This window comes from Bufo gargarizans, chromosome 6 (genome assembly GCF_014858855.1).
Source record: "Bufo gargarizans isolate SCDJY-AF-19 chromosome 6, ASM1485885v1, whole genome shotgun sequence".
NCBI lineage: Eukaryota > Metazoa > Chordata > Amphibia > Anura > Bufonidae > Bufo > Bufo gargarizans.
The window spans coordinates 145,947,111-145,969,247 of record NC_058085.1 but is presented as its reverse complement, the minus strand read 5'-3'; the positions used below and the strand labels follow the sequence as shown (position 1 = coordinate 145,969,247).

The window sequence follows — 22,137 nt, the reverse complement described above, 5'->3', positions numbered from 1 at the left end:
GACGTGGGTATGGGCAGTGAGTTCTCCCGAGTTACCAAAGTGTACGCCACTTCCGCTGCGGCCTAGAGTGAGCTAATAGGCGAGAAGGCAAGATACGGTTACCAGGAGAGGTCAGGTACGGTTTGGAGGAGGTTGTGTGGGGCATGGCTAGTTATCGAAGGGCCTTCATTCTGCTCAGGTGGTATTATGGCTCGTTATTGGTTTCATACAGTAGTCAGCAAACTGTCTGGTGAAACTACAACTCCCAGCATTAGCTGTCAGGCACAGCATTGTGACTAGTTGCTGTACAGAATTGTACTGTAATACCTTACCTGAAACCTGACAAAGAGGCTGGGGCACATTTGTCTGTTGCCCAGAGCAACCAGTCACGGCACACCTTTCATTTCTTTTTAGTGCTCTTTAAAAATGAAAGCTGTACTGTGATTGGTTTCAGAGGGCGAGGAAGACAGCTTTCATGACTTTTCACGAAAAGTGGCGGTGATTGATGTGAGGTCCTGAATTGATGTGATGAGATCCTTTAAAGGGATTCTGTCACCAGATTTAACCCTATCATGCTAGCTGACATTAGCAATGTGCTAATGTCAGCTAAACCTAACTAGCCTATTCCTACTTTTATCTATGCCCCTGTTACGCCAGAAATCTAACTTATAATATGCTTATTAGCCTCTAGGAGCAGGAAGGGGGGGGGGGGGTAGCGCTGACATCTGTCTGCCAGCCCTGTGCTCTGGTGAAATCTCGCCCCGTTCAGCATTTGGCGCAGGTGCAGTTAGAGGAAGACGCTCGCAGGCTGCCAGCTTCCTCTCCGCGCCTGCGCCGAATGTTGAACGGCGTGAGATTTCACCAGAGCACAGGGCTGGCAGACAGATGCGAGCGCTGCCTACCCCTGTCAATCAGGACTTGTAGGGAGGTGACAAAGGTGGGAGAACGGAGCCTCTAGGAGCAGGGATAACGCCGCCCCCCCTCCCCCTCTGCTCCTAGAGGCTAATTGGCATATTATAAGTTCGATTTCTGGCGTAACTGGGGCCTAGATAAAAGTAGGAATAGGCTAGTTAGGTTCAGCTGATATTAGCACATTGCTAATGTCAGCTAGCTTAAGAGGGTTAAATCTGGTGACAGAATCCCTTTAAATGACAGTGGGGGAGGGGTGGTAATAGTCTCGTCTGACCTGTGTTGTGATGGTCAGCCCCTTCTACATACTTATTGGTGAGGTTATACTGATAAGGGCATGTCAGTGCTGGTCCTGTGCATAGCGGTGCCACATCTGTCTCCTCACTTTGATCTCTGCTATATATGTGGGTGTCATTATTGATGGTTATTAGAGACTGTGCATGTCCTTTACCCTGAGCCAATGCACCTAAACCAGTTCTTCCCAACCTTTGTGACATAGGGGACCTCCTGGAAAATGATCTTGTCCTTACATACCACACATCTGTCCCACTCACACGGTACTTGCTCTATTCTGGGGAACCTCTAGACAGATCCCAGGTGACTTTGGCTGGGGAGGTATTGATCTACACATTCGCCATGGATGCTCTAAACGTTTGACTGTTTCTTTATTAACTTCTATGAAAGTACTTCTTGTCGGGCCCTTAAAGGTACAGCAACAGTAGTGGCCATGGATCGCAGGGGCATCACAGTGTAGCTGTGATCCCAGAGAAATCAGTGGGGTCACGAGTAACATGTGTGTGCTGCAGCTGCGACCCCTGAAAAAAATAAAATCAAGCAGAGTTGGATTTTTATGTGATCCCGGGGTCACAGTTGTGGCCCACATGAGACTCGCACACGACTAGTGTCGCCATGTGGCCTTACCCTAAAATGGTTAGGATACTTTCACACTTGCGGTTTTCTTTTCTGGCATAGAGTTCCGTCCTAGGGACTCTATACCGGAAAATAACTGATTAGTTTTATCCCCATGCATTCTGAATGGAGAGCAATCTATTCAGGATGCATCAGGATGTCGTCAGTTCAGTCTTTTTGACTGATCAGGACAGAGATAATACCGCAGCATGCTATGGTTTTATCTCCGGCCCAAAAAACGGAACACTTGCCGTAATTTTTTTCCATAGGAATGTATTAGTGCTGGATCCGGCATTCAAAACTCCGCAATGCTGGATCCGTCCTTCCAGTCTGCGCATGCGCAGACCGAAAAAGATGTGAGAAAAATAATTGCCGGATCCGTTTTTCCGGATGACACCAGAAAAACGATTTGTAAGACGGATCAGGATCCTGATCAGTCTTACAAATGCCATCAGTTTGCATGCATTTTGACGAATCCGTCAGGCAGTTCCGGTGTGAAAGTACCCTTATCTGGGAAATAATTATCATGATCTCCAGAGCTCCCATAGAAATGAATGGGCGGGATGATCACATGCCTGACCAGCTACTCTTTTAATTTTGGGGAGGGCGCTCCCTGTTCTCGTGATCATGGGCTGTCCCAGCGGTAAGACCTCCACCGTGTGTGTGGTGGTTATTAGGTCATTGCACTGTGGAGATAGATAGGTATTGTGTCTGATGGGATCAGTGGTGTTTTGTGTATTCTGGAGGAGAGGACATCACTCTCTGGCACCACCTGTCCCCTGTCAGTTGTTTTTTTGGCCATTGACCCCTCTAGGAGGGGTCATGATATTTTAAGCCCCAAATTCGGCATCTGTATTTAGATGTGAGATGCTGTGTAATCATTTCCAGTCCCATTGCCTCCCAGTCCCAGCTCCAGTTCTTTATTGTGCCCGCTCTTAACCCTACTTACTCTATGGCTGCACCCAGGGGTTATCAGTCTGGCACTCCCTGTATGTTCACATCCCCCTCCATTTACAGTCTTGCTCAGCTGCCCCCTCCCACAATGTGACTGGTTTGTTGCCTATTTAGCATAGACTGCAGAGGGAGGATCAGAAAAGCGTGCCACCCTCAATCATTATTTTCCCCATGATCATTTAACATGTTTACTATATGCATGTGCCCATAGACACCAGTGATTGCATGACACTTTGCCAGAAACCGTGCCATCTCGGTCTATGAGGCTGTGTTTTGTATTGCAGTATTCAGCTGACTGGGACTGAGCTGCAATACCAGGCACACCCTATGGACAAGGGTGGCTCTGTTTCTGCGAAAAAAAAGGCAGAAAGCCATGATTTTCTAATCTCATTCAACCCCTACTACAACAATTATGTGTTGAGATCCTTATAAGTAATGCAAGAATGCCCGGATTATGGAAAACTGGTCTCCAGATGTTGCAAAACGACAGCTCCTTGTCAGGACATGCTGGGAGTTGTAGTTTTGCAACAGCTGGAGAGCCCTACTATAGGTTGGAGACCATTAAGATGATCAGATATGTTTATTGCAAGCAGTATTTTTTTAAGCTGCAGCAAACGGGTTAATATTTGCTAGGATTTATTGCTTTCAGCCTCCTTTGAGAGCAATACTGGAAGAACGTTCTCCCGGCACGACTGACATTCTCTCCAGATCCCTGTACGTGGACAATGAGGATGTATGGGAATTTGCAGCAAGGGTGTTATGTAGGACACAGTGCGACACAAAGGGATTTTCTCGTAAGCAGATTACAGTACAGCAAGGGCTTAACACATAGCGCTCCTCGCAGTCATAATTTAAATGTTCTCCTTCTTAAAGTGTCCTTTCCCCCTTTTCAATCAGATGGCATCCTTGGTGAAAGCTGCAGCGGGCCATGCATCGTGGCCTGTGTGGGGGAAACGTAGCATTACATGGCAGTCATTCAAATGAACACCCCTCTGTGATGTTCATATATTCTAATAGGAATTAAAGGGGTTATCCGCGGCTGGAAATGCCCCTCACACTGATTCTACTTACATGCTCCCTGCACTGCTCCTGGTCCCAGCACGCTGGTGATGCTAAGGAGGCTTGTCACCGCCTGCCATTGGCTGGCTATCACCTGACACTGGATGTTTTCATCCGCACGCGGTCACCAGGTAAGTAGAATCGGTGTGAGGGGCCCAGTCATATTTGGGGGGGGGGGGGATTAGGGATTTCAAGCCTTGGATAACCTTTTTAGGTGGGCATTCCATCTTGTAGACATGGATCTGATGTTGATCAGCATAAGTCATAAGTATCTAAAAGCTGGGTTACCCCTTTAATCTGGCCATACACATTAAGGCCTCATGCACACGTCCGTGGAACACGGACCAGGAGATACCGGCCTGGAGTGCACAGCGTCATTGGTTGCTGTGACACCGTGCGCTTCCTGCCGCCACTGCTGTACAGTACAGCGGCACGAAGCACACGGCATCATAGCAACCAATGACGCCGTGCGCTCCTGCACTCAGAAGGCATCCAGGCCGGTATCTCGCGGTCCGTGTTCCACGGACGTGTGCATGAGGCTTTAGACGTGTATCAGTCAAACCCACAAGTCTACTGTGTATGGTCTCCAACTCTCCCAATCGCTGATATTAGGGAAGATAAGGGTCGGGCACATTGGATTGAATTGTCTGACCGTTTTTCTAGAGGGGAGATAAACTTTCTCCCCTCTCTCCATTCCCTGGGCATGCATGGTCAGCCGAGCATGGATAGGTATGGGAGGATCCGGAGAGATAGCCTTTGGCCGAATGAGTGTTCATCTGACCGGTATCTGTATGGCCATCTTTAGTGTGAGACAACCTGTTTAAGGCCATCGGGTGTCTTTTGGAAAGCTAGGGCTCCCTTCCAATTACCACAGGTGTATTAATCCAGCTTTCCCACATTCCTGAACCTAAGCGTGCAGTAGTCCCTTCTCAGAAACAAAAGGAACATGAAAGGAACACGTTGAATCATCTCAATAAAACTTTCTGCATCTTTCTAATATATCATTATTTTCAAGATCCCTGCTTTCAGTCATTGAATGGGCTTTTATAAGAGATAGTTCTGCTTCATTGTGATAAGATGTTCACCAGTGTCTATTGGGATCTTTTTTTTTTTCCTCTCTGGTCATACAGTGAATGTTTTTATTCCTTGCCCTTCTACCTCCTGATGCTCCCATTCAGTGACAGCAGGCCAAGATATAGAACATGTTAAAAAAATTGGTAGACCGTGTATTAGAAAGTTGCTTAATTCTGTTTGGTCAACATCAACAACAGCTTATATGTTCCCTTTCTTTCCTTGCAGAGCGTGAAAATGTTGTCCTCTCCTCGCCTGCTAGTCGCACTCCTCCTCTTCCTGGTCGCCAGCTCCAATGCCAAGTTCCAGGAGTTTGATGATGGTGATGATGTGGCTGAATATGATGACAATGACTTTGCGGAGTTTGAAGACACAGCGGATGAGATGACCACGGAGCGCCCACCGCACCAGCAGCACCCACCTGATGAGGACGAGGAGGAGGAGGATGATGAGGAGGCCACAGTAGAGGTGGAGGGACAGGATGAGTTTGAACTGGATGCTGAAGAACAGGTAAGGACTCGTGCACGAGGCCGTGTAACTAATCGATGTTCACACCTTTAATGGTCTCCGTCTCTGTATAAATTGCATCAACATTTGCCAGCTATTGCTGTACACATAGTGGTTGCCACTCTCCTTTTTCTCCCTACCCATTACAGCGTCACTATTGGAGCATTGCCAATAAGTCTTCATACCCTGGAGCACTTCCAGTAAGTCTCCATACAGCGTTGGTCTTTTTAAGGACATTCAGCACCCTGCCTAAGCTGCTTCCAAGGCATCACACTGAGCCAGCCAGAATCCTACTCCGAACTGATGAGGGGCAAGCACCTAGAAACAGCTGTCTACGGATGGATATCTGGCTTGGCTATAATCCCTAGTCAAATCCCAAGACTTGTTGGAAAGTCGGATCTTGACTTCTAGAGAGGCACTTCCAACAGGTGGCGCCGGTGAGATGGTTCTCTTTCATTGGAGATACCTCTTTAAATACTGCTTCTCTATGCAAGTCTAAAAGCAGTACCATCTGAACTGAAGAAGATTTGGATGAACGTGGCTATAGGTTACTACTGTGCTAAAAAGATCTGGAACTGTGGTTAGAGAGTCGAACGTAAAATATGTTTCTAGAGAAATCTGATTAATATGGCAATCATGGATCACCATTACCATTGTAATATCTAGTATAGTTTTTTTGTTTTGTTTTTTTACCGTGCTGCATTTTTGTATCCTTTTTTTATAATTTTTTTCTAAATTGCAGTGAAACGGAGGCATAAACGTTGATGTGAATCCACCCTTAGCCTTGTGGTCCTTTGCTGCACTGAGGGTCAAGTCTGCCTTGTGTTGAGGATAGAAGTACTATGGCATATACCTGTGCCACTAAAATTAGAGTTCCCTAATGTTGATCAACAGCTTCCAAGTTCTACCTTATTTAGGGAGAGGCATTCATTTTTTATTTTCTGTCCCACAGGAGAGCGACAATGATGAGCCATATGATGATGAAGAGTTTGAAGGCTATCCAGACAAAATAGACCCAGGAAGCCCCAATAAAAACAAGGAGCCAATCACTATTGTAGATGTAAGTTCAGGGAATTACGGGTATGTTCACACGTGGCTGATACACATACAGCAAATCTATACCAGTTTAGGCTACTTTCACACTTGCGGCAGGACGGATCCGACAGGCTGTTCACCATGTCGGATCCGTCCTGCCGGATGTCCGACTTGTTAGTCCGGAGGCTTTCGCCGTGCTGCGCCTGAGCTCCGCCCCCGTCCCCATTATAGTCAATGGGGACGGAGCGACGGCACGGCGAAATAGCGGCAGGACGGGTCCGACATGGTGAACAGCCTGTCAGATCCGTCCTACCGCAAGTGTGAAAGTACCCTTAGGCTACTTTTACACTTGCGTTGTTAATTGCGGTATTGAGATCTGGCAGAGGATCTCAATACCGGAATTAAACAGATCAGTTTGGATTTTGCACATCAGGATGCATCCGTTCTGTTAGGAAATCAAAACGGGAAAAATGGAAACGTCGCTAAATACATTGAGGTACAACGAGTGACAGATCTGTTTTTTTAGGCTACAAAAAAAAAAAACACAGATCCATCACCATTGACTTATATTGTTTTCAGCGCCGGATCCATATTTTTTTCGCTTTTTATGACTGGACACAAACCGGAATGCTGCCGGAACGGAAGACATTCTGATGCATCCTGAACAGATCTTTCTATTCAGAATGCATGGGGACAAAATGGAAATGTTTTTTTTTCCGGTATTGAGCCTCTGCAGGATCTCAATACTGGAAAACAACAACACGAGTGAAAGTAGCCTTACAAAAGCAGCAAAGTGGATGAGAGCATAGGTTGACCAGCAGTGTGGATTTTAAATCTGTAGTTTGTCAATTTATGCTGCAGATATCCATTGCAGGTTTCACTGCATAGTGTGAAATCCACAGGAAATCTGCATGTAACACACTTTTTTTTTTTCTATCAATTCAATGCAGATTTTTCTGTGGAAATGGCCTGTGGGCCTTACCCTTAAATATTTTTTTTTTTTTTGCGTTCTCCTGGTTTTCATGTTATATTTTATCACACTCTTACAGGTCCCTGCCCATCTGCAGAACAGCTGGGAAAGCTATTACATGGAAATACTCATGGTAACAGGGCTTCTGGCATACATCATGAACTACATTATTGGCAAGAATAAGAACAGCCGTCTAGCACAGGCCTGGTTCAATTCTCACCGTGAACTGCTGGAGAGTAACTTCTCTCTCGTGGGTAAGTGCCAGGCCTTAAAGGAGTTGTCCCACCATTAAAACATGTCACAAATCCACAGGTAAGTATTTATTCACTGGGGGGTCCACCAAGTAGGACCGAAACCGATCAGGAGAAAGAAGGTCTCTGAGTACCTGGGTGAATGGTGCGACTCTTACGTATGCCCACTTCCTCACCATTCTTCTGTATCATGTAGCTAATCGATAAGTTGTGGGGGTTGTCAGGTTAGCAACTGCATAGAAGCATATAGAGGTCAATGGGTGAGGTTAGCCAGGTTTGAGAGCCGCCAGAGGTGCAGCTATGTATTATGTAGTCGCCCATTGACCAGCCAGCTTTTTGTTCAACTAGTGAAAGGCTGAAACCTGCTAAAATGTTCCTACTCTTATTGCAGGGGATGACGGGACAAGTAAGGATGCAGTGAGCACTGGGAAGCTGAACCAGGAGAACGAGCACATCTACAACCTATGGTGCTCAGGGCGTCTGTGCTGCGAGGGCATGCTGATTCAACTCAAGGTGCTGTCATTATCCTGCTGATACTATTCGTTTGAACAGAACTGACTGCTGCTTGGTATATTCTCCTTCGTTACCCTAAACTATCGTTTGTTAGTAGTACTGGGATAAAGTGCGTTTGTCATGATACAGGTGGGTCACCTACATAGTGCCCCTAGTTAAACCAGTGGGCAGTTTAGGCTGATGCAACCTGCTTTTAGCCCTTTTCATCTTCAGCAATGTTTCAGCCACATATGACCTTTATCAAGCCACGATTACAATATTGTACATAGAAAGTGAACGTTTCAAATTCCCATGGATACAAAAGGCAGAAAGGGGAAGATTTATCATCGCCCTGTGCCAGAAATGTGGCGTTAAAAAGTCACATGGTATGAATCGACATTCTTTCCTTGAAACCTTACAATTGCCAAAACTAACTAATGAACAAAACTTGATGCTTAATAATGATATCACAGAACTAGAAGTCCAAAATGCTATCCAACAAATGAAAAATGGAAAAGCACCAGGCTCAGCCGGTTACACGGGAGAATTTTACAAAACACTAAAAGATGATATCACACCAACACTCACTATGCTCTTTAACATCATACTACACACGGGCTAATTACCGCTACCTTCTAATATTGCTCAGACAAAATGACTACCAAAAATAAGCAAAGACCCAACAATTCCTGGATCATATAGACCAAGATATTGAAATAATATCCAAAATGATGGCAGATAGACTAGCCTCTCTGATGCCTAAACCTGCACGAGTTGGATTCATCAAAGGACGAGCAGCAGTCACCAACATTTAGAAAGGTTTTAACTATATTATACATATACATCCAACATTAATAACCTAAGATGCTGAAAAAGCATTTGACAATATAAGGTGGCCCTGGCTGGGGGCAGTCCTCAACAAAGAAATGTAACATTTAGAAAACTTCTCAATGGCCTTTATTTAAAACCCATGGCCAGAATACACATGCCAGCGTTCTTATCTCCCACATTCCAGTTATATAAAGGAACAAGGCAGGGATGTCCCCTATCCCCATTTCTATTTGATTTGGCCATAGAACCATTAGCAAGATCATTAGAAGAATCAGAACTATACAAGGGAATCAATATTGACAAAAAAGAAGTAAAACTAGCGATGTTTGCAGATAACATATTATTTATGTCTCAACCACAAAAACGATTAAAGAAAGTACTGACACATTCAAGACTTTGGTAAAATAGCAGGATTCTATATGAACATATCTAAAAGTGAATTATTAGAACAAAAAAATCCCAAATCTGAACAGTTCTGGTGTCCAAAAGGCATAAGTCTTAAACCAGTATCCACACACATCACATAAAAATTAGACGTACCCCTGACACAATTTATTAATTAAACTACCCCCCCCCCCCCCCCTTATTCAAAAAAATAAAAGAAGAATTACAAAAATGGGAACATTTACCGCTATCATTAATAGGAAGATGTTAACTATTAAAAATGATAACTTTTCCAAAATTACTATATCCACTTCAAACTATCCCTATATTATTAAAACATAGACATAACAAGCATTAACAAAATGTTCACAACATTTCTATGGCAAAGCAAAAAATATATAAAAAATTACACTACAAAAACTAATGTTACCAAAAGAGGAAGGAGGAATAAACCTCTCGAATATCCAAAACTACAGTATTGCCTTTTTGAGTCGACACATTTTAGACTGGTTATAGGACTCTCAGCATTACTCCAACACTCCTTTAGAGGAAGCATTAATAGCTCCAGAAAATCTAAAAAGTCTCTTACACACAAAATACACCTACTGGCCGACAATAGCAAAGAGATCAATAGTCCTAAGAGACATATTGGTAACCTGGAAAGAGGTCGCAAAGAAAATACACAAACTACCGTATCTCTTATCTAAACACTTGCAACTATGGAACCACATTGAATTTACTCCTGGAAAAGACAGCCCCTTATATAAAGAAAAGGGAATCCACACAGCGGGTCAACTAATGCATGAATCTGAAAAAAAAATGGCTAACAGAAAAAGAAATAAAAATGAAATATAATCTAAAAAATAACCAGTTCCTCACCTACGCACAAATATCCTCTTTTCTCCAGTCTAGATAAAGAAGCTGCAGAAACAACATTTGATCTTTTACTGAAAACACCTCAAAATCGTCCATCAATTTCAAACCTATATAAAAACTTCTATTCACGTGCACATATCCAAAATCAAAGGCTACTTTCACACTTGCGGCAGTGTGATCCGGCGGGCAGTTCCGTCGTCGGAACTTGCTGCCGGATCCGCCGATCTGCCACTGACTGAAAGCATTTGTGAGACGGATCCGGATGCGGATCAGTCTCACAAATGCATTGCAAGGACGGATCTGTCTCTCCGCTTGTCATGCGGACCGACGGATCCGTCTTGGACATTTTTTCGCATTTTTACTGTTCTGCGCAGGCCGGAAGGACGGATCCGATATTCTGAATGCTGGATCCGGCGCTAATACATTCCTATGGGAAAAAATGCCGGATCCGGCATTCAGGCAAGTGTTCAGTTTTTTCCGCCGGAGAGAAAACCGTAGCATGCTGCGGTTTTCTCTTTTGCCTGATCAGTCAAAACGACTGAACTGAAGACCTCCTGATGCAAACTGAACGGATTACTCTCCATTCAGAAAGCATGGGGATAAAACTGATCAGTTCTTTCCCGGAATAGAGCCCCTGTGACGGAACTCTATGCCGGAAAAGAAAAAATGCAAGTGTGAGAGTACCCTAAGACATGGGCCCTTCATCTTTTCAGCTGAAAGCATACAAAAAAATTTGAAGGATGGTCAAAAGTCGAAAGATGGAAATAAACATTCTTCAAAATAATACATAAAGCATATCTAGGATTTGCCATCCCAAAAAATGATAAAAATCCAAAAAGAATAACAAACTGTCCTAAATGTAACTCTTCAAACATAGACCTATAACACGAATTATGGAAGTGCAGCAACATTCAAGACTTCTGGCAAAACATTCAACAATATATAGAAGTACACTGGAAAATAATATAATATATATATCATGAACTCCTGGATACACCAGACAACCCCCACAACTACAGAAGTGATATCCCAAATGAAATAAATGACGTGTATGGAGAGAATAGATACATTAAATAACAAGGAAAAAAACACATTATTTCTTTAAAAATGGAAGACTTTTATTGAAACACACTTGAAAACTCACAAAATAGAAAATCTGATGACTCCATTCCAACACACAGAATGGTACAATGTAGAAAACATCCTAGGGAAACTAAATATTTAAAACATTTATAAAATATGTGCGTATATGTTACACCTTTGTCTTAATATGAATGTTAAGATATTATTATTATTATTTTTATTTTTTTATGACTTGTATTTGTTATACTTTTTTATTTATATATACTGTAACATAAAATTACAATAAAAAGATTATTGAAGGGAAAAAAAAAAAATCGCCTGGTTTTTAAAACGCATGTTTTTTAAAAGATAGCAGCAGGCGGCTTTTTTATGCCATATTTACAAAAGGGGCAGTGACCAACCTTAACACAGTTATCTTCATTTACACCAGTTTACTGGCTCAATTGAAGCTCAGAGCTGCCATAGATTTCTGTTGAGGTGCACGGACTGACAGAGGATACGTCTAATGTCTGACGGGGCCTGCACCTCTCTGCCGCGTGTCTATGCGACTGGCACTTAGCACAGCTCTAGCCTGTGTTCATGTAACAAGCACGTGTCACATGGACACAGGGTAAAGCGGTGCTGCATTTGAGATGTTACTGGTGCACTCTGGCGCCATGAATCCCGCAGTTATGAAATATACCATGCACCACTGCACTTATTTGGAGCTATGTGTTGTTTGTATCCATGGGACTTGCTATGTACAGGATTGTGGCTTGATAACAGGCAGATGTAGCCGAAACATCACTGAAGGGGAATATTTTGATGGATTGAATAAACTGTATTTTTAAGCTCCGGTGCCTTGGATTTTCCATTTATAGAGGCACATTAAGTCCACTTAATTCAGCGCTTCTGAAGTTGTGAGGAGCCGCCAGGAAGGCCATTTTTAACAGAAGTGATTACATTGCACCAATATCTGGTTTAATGTATGAGTTTTCATCCAACAGTTATCTTGCTTTTATGTCTAGCTTAAAAATGTAAGTAAAGATGGTTTTCCAGTTTAGTAAACCTGGCCGGCGATGCTCCGCTGGGCTCCTTCGTTGTAAACATCCAGTTTGAGATTGCCGCAGCCAATCGCCCCCCTTCCCTTCCATTCTTGCAGCCCTGTAACAGGAAGGGACCGTCCAAAGCAGAGGACTCCTTTAAACAGCTGCATATACGTTCTCTGGTCTAGGGCTACTGTACTATTGAGAGACTGTCACTTTGTATTCTGTATTTTGGCTCATAATATCCAGTCTCAATTGTGCCTTGTAGGTCCATTTCATGTGTGTTTAACATTTTTTTTATTTTCATTACAATTCCAGTTTTTGAAACGCCAAGACTTGTTGAATGTGTTGGCTCGTATGATGCGTCCGACCTGCGATCAAGTGGTAAGTGAAGCAATGGCAACCCACATAAGAGCAATAGCAAAATGACCATTTGCAGCACATCAGTCAAGGCCAGTCTCTTATTAATACATAGTTGGACTTTTCTGCCTAAAATAGGAATAAAAGAAAATCACTACTAAATCCCTGAGTCTTCTGACAATTTGATAATCTGGGTGACAACCAGTATGATGGCCATGACCACTTCCACGTGGGGTTTTCCCCAGTTTACTCATGCTGCTAAATAACCTGACTACACAAGAGTCTAAGATGTATCATTTTTTTTTTTAATCAGATCATTTTTATGAAAGGTTTTACATACAGCCAATTGTTCAGATAAACCATACATTATATGACAATAGGATATCAATACAGTAAAATCAATCATACTTTCTCCAAATCAGCACATCAATAACACTGCATCATATAAACCTTTATTAAATCTCCCAGTCCCCCCCCAACTACCTTCCCACCTCCCCCTCTCCGTGTGGTCATCTCCCTCGACATGGACAAAAATGCTCCAATTCTCTTACATCTTAACTTCCAAATCCCCTTAGGACCATTCCATTCCAAATATGCATCAATCTCTGAGACTTCCCCCAGGTCCTGCCAGCCACTGAGATGTATCTCTACATAACTTTGCACATGAAGTTTGGGAAAGAGTCTGGTTGGCAGTGCAGTTATATTAGGTGTATTAGTTGGTATAACAGTGAATCACCATGGATATAAGTTGCGGTACATTAAAGTCTGTGTAGTTCAAAAGCATCCATTACACCCTGACAGCCTACTGCCATGGTTGGCCATAGATTGTTAGTAGACTGTTGAGAGTAGTAGTTTCACGACAGCTGCTTAAACGCTGGTTATAAGTAATAGAGGTCTGACTACCATTCATTAGAACAACATGCCTGATCTACACTCCCTGTCGAGAAATAGCTGTGCATGCTTGGTCACTTGGCATTAAAGGTGTTTTCCCAGATTTCAGTACTGATGAACCATCCTCTGGATAGGTTATCAGTATCTGATTGGTGGGGGTCTGACACCCAGGACCCCCGCCGATGAGCTGTTTGAGAAGCCAGTGGCGCTCGCAGTAGTGCTGTGGCCTTCACTCAGCTTTCCCTAGTTCAGTGACGACACGCTCCTAGGCACAACAGTGAATGGGGCTGAGTACTATATCAAGCACAGCCGTTACACAATGATCGGCGCTGTGCTTGGTAATCACAGAGAACGCCACATCGCTCACAGGAACACCAGTGACTTCTCCAACAGCTGATCGGCGGGGGACTCGGGTGTCAGACTCCCACTGATCATATACTGATGAGCTGTCCACAGGATAGGTCATCAATATTAAAATCTCAGAAAACCCTTAAAGAGAATTGGAAACGTGGACGAAAGGACTGGATATTGCTGTTTTCTGGAACCCTGTCATGACATATCTAGTTCATATGCAGGTCTGTGATGGTGAAGCCTTTGTATATCATGTCCGTACAAATCCTTACTCGTTCCTTCTCTTACTACTGTACACGTCATCTTGCAGCAAGTTAAAGTGACGATGAATGAAGAGGACATGGACACGTTTGTGTTTGCTGCAGGGACTCGGAAGACCCTTGCTCGGCTGCAGAAAGAAATGCAGGACTTGGTAAGTTGGGCAATAGAGGTTAGTTTAGACTCTTGCCTCTGGATTTAGAAGGATTAATATTACGTCCGTTTCCTATTTGCAGAGTGAGTTTTGCAGTGACAAGCCTAAGTCTGCAGCCAAGCTTGGTCTCCCGGAGTCTCTGGCCGTCGTGTCTGAGATGGGGGAGGTGACGGATGGTGTCTTGGACACTAAGGTGAGCCATTAAAAATGAATTAATCCTGTTCTGTTTCGCTTTGCTTGCTGACCTCCTGCTCATTGTCTCCACGTCTTCTCTACAGATGGTTCATTACCTGACACAATATGGTGATAAGATTGAATCCATCCATTTCTCGGACCAATTTTCTGGTCCAAAGATTGTGCAAGAGTAAGTATTCCGTGCTGAATAAATACTATCATTGCACTTGGATCCCTGTTTAAATGACTGAATGTATGTAGGCCCTGTTGGGAAACGTGCATATAGTATATGGGTGGAGCCGGATCTCTGCTTGCTAGCAATGAATATTATCCTAGGGGTGAAAACTCTTTGAAAACATGTATATGCCAAACACTTCTGTCAGCTCCTATCCACTCTAAATGATTCTCTGTAGAGGAGGCAGCCTGGAGCCTGTTCTAATGTATTTTACACATAATTCTAATATGTTGTACCAAAAAGCCAGGATGAGAGAAATGTGTGCTCCCAATGTATTTATCTAGACCAGATATAATTGTAGCAAACCATTAGCTGTGAGAGGTATTATACTCAGAGGCTTAGAGCCCACACAAATGTAATGGAGAATGTTTTGATTCATTGACAGTGAGGAGAGATCTTGAAAATGCCATATAATAAAATCTGCATGAACTACACGTCAGTGTGCATATACCCTTAGAGGGCAAATCATTTTCTTTCTATATTACTGGGAGACTTCTTTAAGAAGACTTTTATCTGCAAGTATTAGTTACATCCCTGATATAGTAATTTACAAAAAAAAAAACACAACCCAGATAGAAAAGTCAGATTGTGGCACAACTCTGCACGCAGTTATGCCTCAGACATGTAAATGATTACAGGTGTCGTCTGACTTGACACTGAGACTTGCCACAAGAGGGCGTAAAAGTGCTTCTCCAGCTGCCCTATGAAAAAAGGCTCTCGGAGGCTACTTTTGGGTAGGGTACCTCTTGGTGAGAGATCCTTGACTACTAGACATGTCACTTTCATGCACTTGAAGACATTTTGACCAGTTTCCAGACTTTATGATGGGCGTGCATCAGTATTGTTTCAAGAAATTTCCTGCCAACTAGGCCATTCTGGTGTTTGGAGGTGTTGGGAGCAGTGTTTACATGAGGGCATGCACACATGGCAAACAGGCTCCAGACGGCCCAGACAGATCACCGTTCTAGTGGAGGGTTTGATCTACTGACTGGCATAAGCAGCTCCCACAGTTTCGTCAACCATCCAGACACAGGTGACACATTCATCCTGCACCCCTGTCTGTGCCTGAACAGTTTCCAGGTGCTTAGCAGAAGGAAATTGTGCCTTCATTTGCAGTGTTTTTTTTTAATGAGAAACCTGACCTGCTACAGACTGGAATCTTATCATCTTTAGAAACAAATTCAGGTTCTGTTGGGATGCCACGATGGTTAGTTTCAAGTATGGAAGCCTCGTGGTGAGCACTTCAATCCTGCCTTTGCTATGGGGTGACACACTGCCCCAACTGCTGGTGTGATGATCTGGGGAGCCATCACATACGACAATCGGTCACCCCCAATAGTGATACGAGGGACAATAAGGGCCCTTTCACACGGGCGAGATTTCCACGCGGGTGCAATGCGTGAGGTGAACGCATTGCACCCGCACTTAATTCCAAACCCATTCATTTCTATGGGGCTGTGCACATAAGCTGTGATTTTCACGCAACGCAGGCCCCATAGAAGTGAATGGGGCTGCGTGAAAATCGCAAGCATCCGCAAGCAAGTGCAGATGCGGTGCGATTTTTCACTCACAATTGCTAGGAGACGATCGGGGTGGGGACCCGATCATTATTATTTTTCCTTATAACATGATTATAAGGGAAAACAATAGCATTCTGATGAAAGAATGCTCAGTACAATAGGGCTGGAGGGGTTAAAAAAAAATATAATTTAACTCTCCTTAATCCACTTGTTCACACAGCCGGCATCTCTTCTGTCTTCATCTGTGAGGAATAGGACCTTTGACGTCACTACGCTCATCACATGGTCCGTCACATGATCCATCACCATGGTGATGGATCATGTGACTGACCATGTGATGAAAGCAGTGATGTCATCAAAGGTCCTATTCCTCACAGATGAAGACAGAAGAGATGCCGGCTGCGCGAACAAGTGGATTAAGGTGAGTTAAACTATTTTATTTTTTTAACCAGCTTTATCACCATTTGAGCATTTATGGGACCAACTTAGATGCCAGCTCCAGCAACCTAGGAGTGTGCAGGATCTACAGCCCTGCTACAACATCTGTGCTGCAGGATACCATACAGAAACTGTGTGCTCCATGCACAACCGTATGGCTAGAGGCATCTGACTGAGTACTAGAGCATCCTTTCAATTGTACAGTTTTCCCCCAAAAACTTATTTCACTTTCACTCTAATATTGTAATCACTTACATATGCCATCATTACATTCACACACAGAAAGTTGCATTTGATTCCAAAAACTTTCTTGGTGCTTTATTTTGTACAAGGCACTTGGTTTCATTCTTAATCTTTCATAGGCTTTCTATATTGTTTGTGTGCTGAAATTAGAGGTCATTTATTTACAGGCCTAGAGTCAATTGCATGTATGCCATTATGGCTTCGGGACCCCTTACTTACACTTTTTTCCTTTCAGGGAGGGGCAGCCACTCAAACTACCAGAGACCAAGAAGACTCTTCTGTTTACATTTAATGGTAAGGATAGGGGTGCACTGTCTCTGCTACTAAACAAGGAAATCTTTGGGAACTATCTGATCTTTTCCATCTTCACCCTCTAGTGCCTGGAGCTGGAAACGCATCAGTAAGGGACATGGAGTCTCTTCTGCCACTGATGAACATGGTAATTTACAGCATTGACAAAGTGAGAAAGTTCCGTCTGAACAGGGAGGTGAGTTGATGTGTGAGATAGTCTTCAATGGTAGTTATGGATCATCTGTACAATATATTAATATATATATATATATATATATATATATATATATCACCTTGCCTTCTACTGTGACTCATGTTTAACAAACTACCTGGTTCTCACTTTCAGGGGAAGCAAAAAGCTGATAAGAACCGCGCCCGAGTTGAGGAGAACTTTCTGAAGCTTACACATGTGCAGCGGCAAGAAGCCGCACAGAACAGACGCGAGGAGAAGAAGAGAGCAGAGAAAGAGCGCATCATGAATGAGGAGGATCCTGACAAGCAGCGCCGTCTGGAGGTGAGTTGTGAGCATTACACATCTACATGCCCTCAAGCAACATGGCAAATTAAACGCAAAGATAATAATAATTTGTTCAGTAGACTGATAATGTCCTGTGACTGCCAGATTTCAGAGTGATATTTCAGGCTTGGCCACAAGGGGGTGCTCTTCATTAGCAATGTACTTTTTATTACCTATATATGCTGATCGGTCTTTAAAGTATAACTGTCGTATTTTTATTTTTTTGGAGTATTGGATTGTGGTGATTAATATCACCTTGGTGGCCCTATTTCAACTTTTCACTGTGTATTCAATTACCCCTTAATTCCACATTTTTGTTCCCTGTACTGCCTACTTTTACCTGTGCTTAAAATAGGGTAGCATGGTCCGTCTATCTGTTGATAGACGGAGCACGCAGAAGCATGCTGCGTGCAAGGTCAGATTACTGACAACCAGGGACTGTAGGTAAATGATTAAAGCCAGGTCCTCCCCAGCAGCTGATAACAGTGCCTGGGCTGTGTGCACTCCTCCCTGTCCCTGCGCTTGGCAGACGCTCCCTCACTCAGCAGAGCTGGAGAATGCAGAGTTGGAGCAGCGCAGACCAGGGAAGGGAGATCTGCCATATGCTCAGTGTATAAATGAAAGCAACATGTGGTAAGAGGACCCCTTTGTGCTGCAGGAGATTAACCCTTTAGGGGGGAGGGCTGTGGTTGCTGACACTTTTGGGGGGCTATTGTTACTGGCTAGTGAGGGCAGGCGGGATTAGCCTCAGGGTGTGGGCAGTGGCGGCCATCTTAACTGAATAGTGAAATTGCAGTTTTATGCAGACTAGTTGCTAAGGGCTAAATCTTATTAAATATGGGGTAAGTCAGTCTAATAGTAACTGATTCTGGATTATCATGTTATCAGTAACTACATATATGAAAATTGAAATTAGGGTCTAAGTGTGACAGTTATCCTTTAAGCACAGGACGCAATGAACTCTTCATTACGTTTATTCTGTATCTTTTGCAGGAAGCCGCCCAGCGCCGGGAGCAGAAGAAGATAGAGAAAAAGCAGATGAAAATGAAGCAAATTAAAGTGAAGGCCATGTAACAGCCAATCCAGTCCCTGCCCCCTCTCTAACTGCAACCTCAGTCAGGATAGCAGGGGAAAACTGAGACCTCATTTAGGAATAGTATATAATTGGCTATGAAGAACTGGTACTTTGTCTTCCCATATACAGCTTTATGTAAGAATTACCTTTTAGCAGGGACCTGGTGTCCAATACCTTCTCCCAGGAAACCTTGGTATAGGCCGGTTTGGACATAGACTGTTTTGACTGTAGTGGTAACCGCTCCTCACTTATGGACAAGAATGTACTGAATCGCTGTCCTGTAGAACATAGCTCGCCTGAAGCATAACATGAGCCCAATTGGTAACAGTGCTGCATGGTTCTGAAAACTCTTCAATATGTGCACAGAGCACCAATCCAGCCATACCCCTACAAGCCTTCCTTGGCCTCTCCGGCTAGAAGGAAAACCACAGGACAGAGTTCTTCCTTCACCTCGAAATTTTTACCTCTGTGATGTCAAGTAATGAAGATTAGGATTGTTAACAGTATTATTTTTTAATTGCAAATCTTTTTTATTGTCTAATGGCCAGCATTACATATAGGGTGACCATAGGCAAGAAAAGTACATGGATGCATAAGGAGAGGTTTACCAAAACTGGTGTAAAGGAAAACTGCTTAGTTGCACATTGCAACCATTCAGAGTCCACCTTTCATTGTCCAAAGGAACTCTGAAAAATAAAATCTGATTGGTTGTTATGGGCAAGTAAGTCAGTTGTCTTTTACAGCCGTTTTAATAAATCTCCCCCATAGTATTTGACAAGTGAAATCTGAGTTATGTCTCCCTGAAAATGGTTATCCGGTCAATTATATTGATGAAGGGTCTGACTCTTGGTACCCCACCGATCAGCTATTGGAAAAGGCCAGGTGCTCCATTAGCACCGCGGCCTCTTCCTAGGCCGTGTGACATCACGTACATTGGTGACATGGCCTAGTTGCAGTTCAGCCCCACTGAAGTGAATAGGGCTGAGCTGCAATACCAAGCACAACCGCTGTACTATGCACGCTGCTATGCAGAGCTCAGTGAGCACGGCGGCTCCCTGGAACAGCTGATTGGCAGGGTCCTGAGGATCATTATCGTTCCCTGGTCATCCATTATCAACCCTTTAAATGTTTGCTGTTGGATTTCTTTCTTCCTTTTTTTTCTTTTCATATCTCATAGACATTAAATCATCTATGAGTCTTGCTGAAAATTTTTAGAGAGTATACCTTAATGTTGGCTATGCCAGGTTGGTAAAATATGTGGAGAAGATTGCTGACCAGTAAACCAGGCTATTGCTGCTCTGGTTATGGTGATCTTTTAGGGGCTTGTTTCCATGTATATCAAATTTCTGTAATGTAGTCTTTAGGTTTTCTATACGTTAAATGGCATTAGGTTGGAAAAAGTTCATATTTGCCCTAACAGTTGTGGCTCCGACGGGGTTAAAACACATAGCATGTCCTTAAAAATAAGAACAAACTTTGCTCGCCACCTGCCTGCTTATTGGTTAAATTGCTTGCATAAATGGGCAAGTGTTCCTAGATGAGGTTGTCATAATGTACCCACTTCCCTGGCTGCGGTTGTGTTAGCTTCTATCCCAGCTAAAACACGGCTGTCCAAGTACATCCTATAATAACTTGGCCTATGATTTTTAGGTTTACTACTTAGGTTTAATAATCTCTTCCCCAATATTTTATAAATCTAATATAAAAAAAAGTATTTAAGTTATTGCAAAATATTTCTATAAAGCAAAATAGTATTATTCCTAGTGCCCACCTGCAGGGGGCAGTACACAGCTTGTGTGTCGATTCCATTTACTACAGTGTTGTCAGATCCATATCGCTGGTTGGCTACACAATGAAGGCAGCAATTTTTGCGAACTGATATTTAGCCTATAAGGTTTATATGGCGCAAACATTGGCCCTGAAGATCCACAACTGAATTTCACTCGAGTAAAAAAAAAAAAAAAAAAGATCTGAAAATACAGCCCCCCCAGTCATCCGTTTAATGTTCTATATATCAGGTTAAAGGGGTTCTGCCGTTTTTCTAACTGGATAGATCATCAGCATCTGATCGGCGGGGGGCCGGCACCCAGGACCCCTGCCGATCAGCTGTTTGAGAAGGCAGCGGCGCTGGCAGTAGCTCTGCTGCCTTCTCGCTGTTTACTGCAGTCCCAGTGACGTCATGACTAGTGTCAATGGCCTGGGCAGGGCTAAGCTCTGTTCACTTGAATGGATCTTAGTCCTGCGCCCAGGCCATAGATACTAGTCGTGACGTCACTGGGCCTGCGGTAAACGGCGAGAAGGCAGAGGCGCTACTGCCAGTGCCGCTGCCTTCTCAAACAGCTGATCGGCAGTGGTCCCGGGTGTCGGACTGGATAAATCATCAGATGCTGATGATTTATCCAGAGGATAGATCATCAGTTTAAAAAAAACTCCAGAACCCCTTTAAAGAGGACCGGTCACCACTAGGCTAGCAGTTTGCAGTAAGGGTACAGAGGGGTGTTGGACTCCATCCAGTCAGTGCTGCCATGGTCAGCCTGTGCAGGGACCCCCCCAATCGGTTAATACCCATCTCTACCTTTACTGCAGACCGCTAGCAATTAATTCATAAACTTCTAGTAGAAATAATAAAGGAATGGATGCTCCAGAGTTTTTTTTACATCGGGAATGCATGTAGCTAATAAAACAGATGTGACAGGTCCTCTTTAAGATCTTTGCCAAATGCTGGCAGCCTCTCCATCCTGAACATGACCCACCCTGGCTCATGCTGGAGGCTAAGACCTTTGCATAGTTGGATGATGGGTGCTATAGGTAGTCACTGTTAGTAATGTGCAAACTCACAAATGGCTAAATTGAATTAAAGTACTTCATATGGGGGATGACTAGGGAGTTTCAGGATGGATTAGCTCCCAGCACGAGGACACCTACCAAGTGGAGAAAAGCCAGGCTTCTTTCTTTCAGTAACGGCACCACACCTGTCCACAGGTTGTTTCTGGCATTGCAGTTTAGCTGAATTTAAGTGAATGGAGCTGCAATACCACATCCAGCCTGTGACCAGGTGTGGCACTTGCATGCTCTACTGATTGCTGGGGGTCCACACACACACACACGCATGTACTGGTGGGTCACACAAGTGGTGTGCTCAGTCTGCACAGATACCACTACTCTGCAGGTGTTATGTTCTAATATAAGCTAATACCTGGTCTCAGTGAGACCTATACGCTTTACTTATTTTCCAGCCCGGTGCCTTGTGGCACCACAGCGGAGAATTCCATAGAAGAAATAGGAGATTCCAAGA

General features: G+C 43.6%; 1 protein-coding gene across 1 annotated transcript; it reads left to right on the top strand.

Annotated features, from left to right (window-relative positions):
- Nucleotides 1–3: 3 nt before the first annotated feature.
- On the top strand, nt 4–20,839 carry CCDC47 (coiled-coil domain containing 47). The gene is made up of 13 exons (XM_044298808.1): nt 4–115; nt 5,110–5,391; nt 6,341–6,448; nt 7,473–7,647; nt 8,036–8,157; nt 12,654–12,719; nt 14,248–14,349; nt 14,432–14,542; nt 14,628–14,713; nt 17,195–17,253; nt 17,337–17,446; nt 17,597–17,764; nt 18,761–20,839. Exons 2-13 carry the CDS (start codon nt 5,119–5,121, stop codon nt 18,839–18,841), a joined length of 1,461 nt encoding a protein of 486 aa, XP_044154743.1. The 5' UTR covers nt 4–115; nt 5,110–5,118; the 3' UTR covers nt 18,842–20,839.
- Nucleotides 20,840–22,137: the final 1,298 nt, after the last annotated feature.

What these genes read in the sequence shown, in the direction of transcription:
- CCDC47 (XM_044298808.1), top strand. Translation starts at nt 5,119, where the DNA reads ATGTTGTCCTCTCCTCGCCTGCTAGTCGCACTCCTCCTCTTCCTGGTC. An exon ending in AGAAAGAAATGCAGGACTTG is followed by an intron (nt 14,350 to 14,431) that starts GTAAGTTGGGCA and finishes TCCTATTTGCAG; the next exon opens with AGTGAGTTTTGCAGTGACAA. An exon ending in ACAAGCAGCGCCGTCTGGAG is followed by an intron (nt 17,765 to 18,760) that starts GTGAGTTGTGAG and finishes TATCTTTTGCAG; the next exon opens with GAAGCCGCCCAGCGCCGGGA.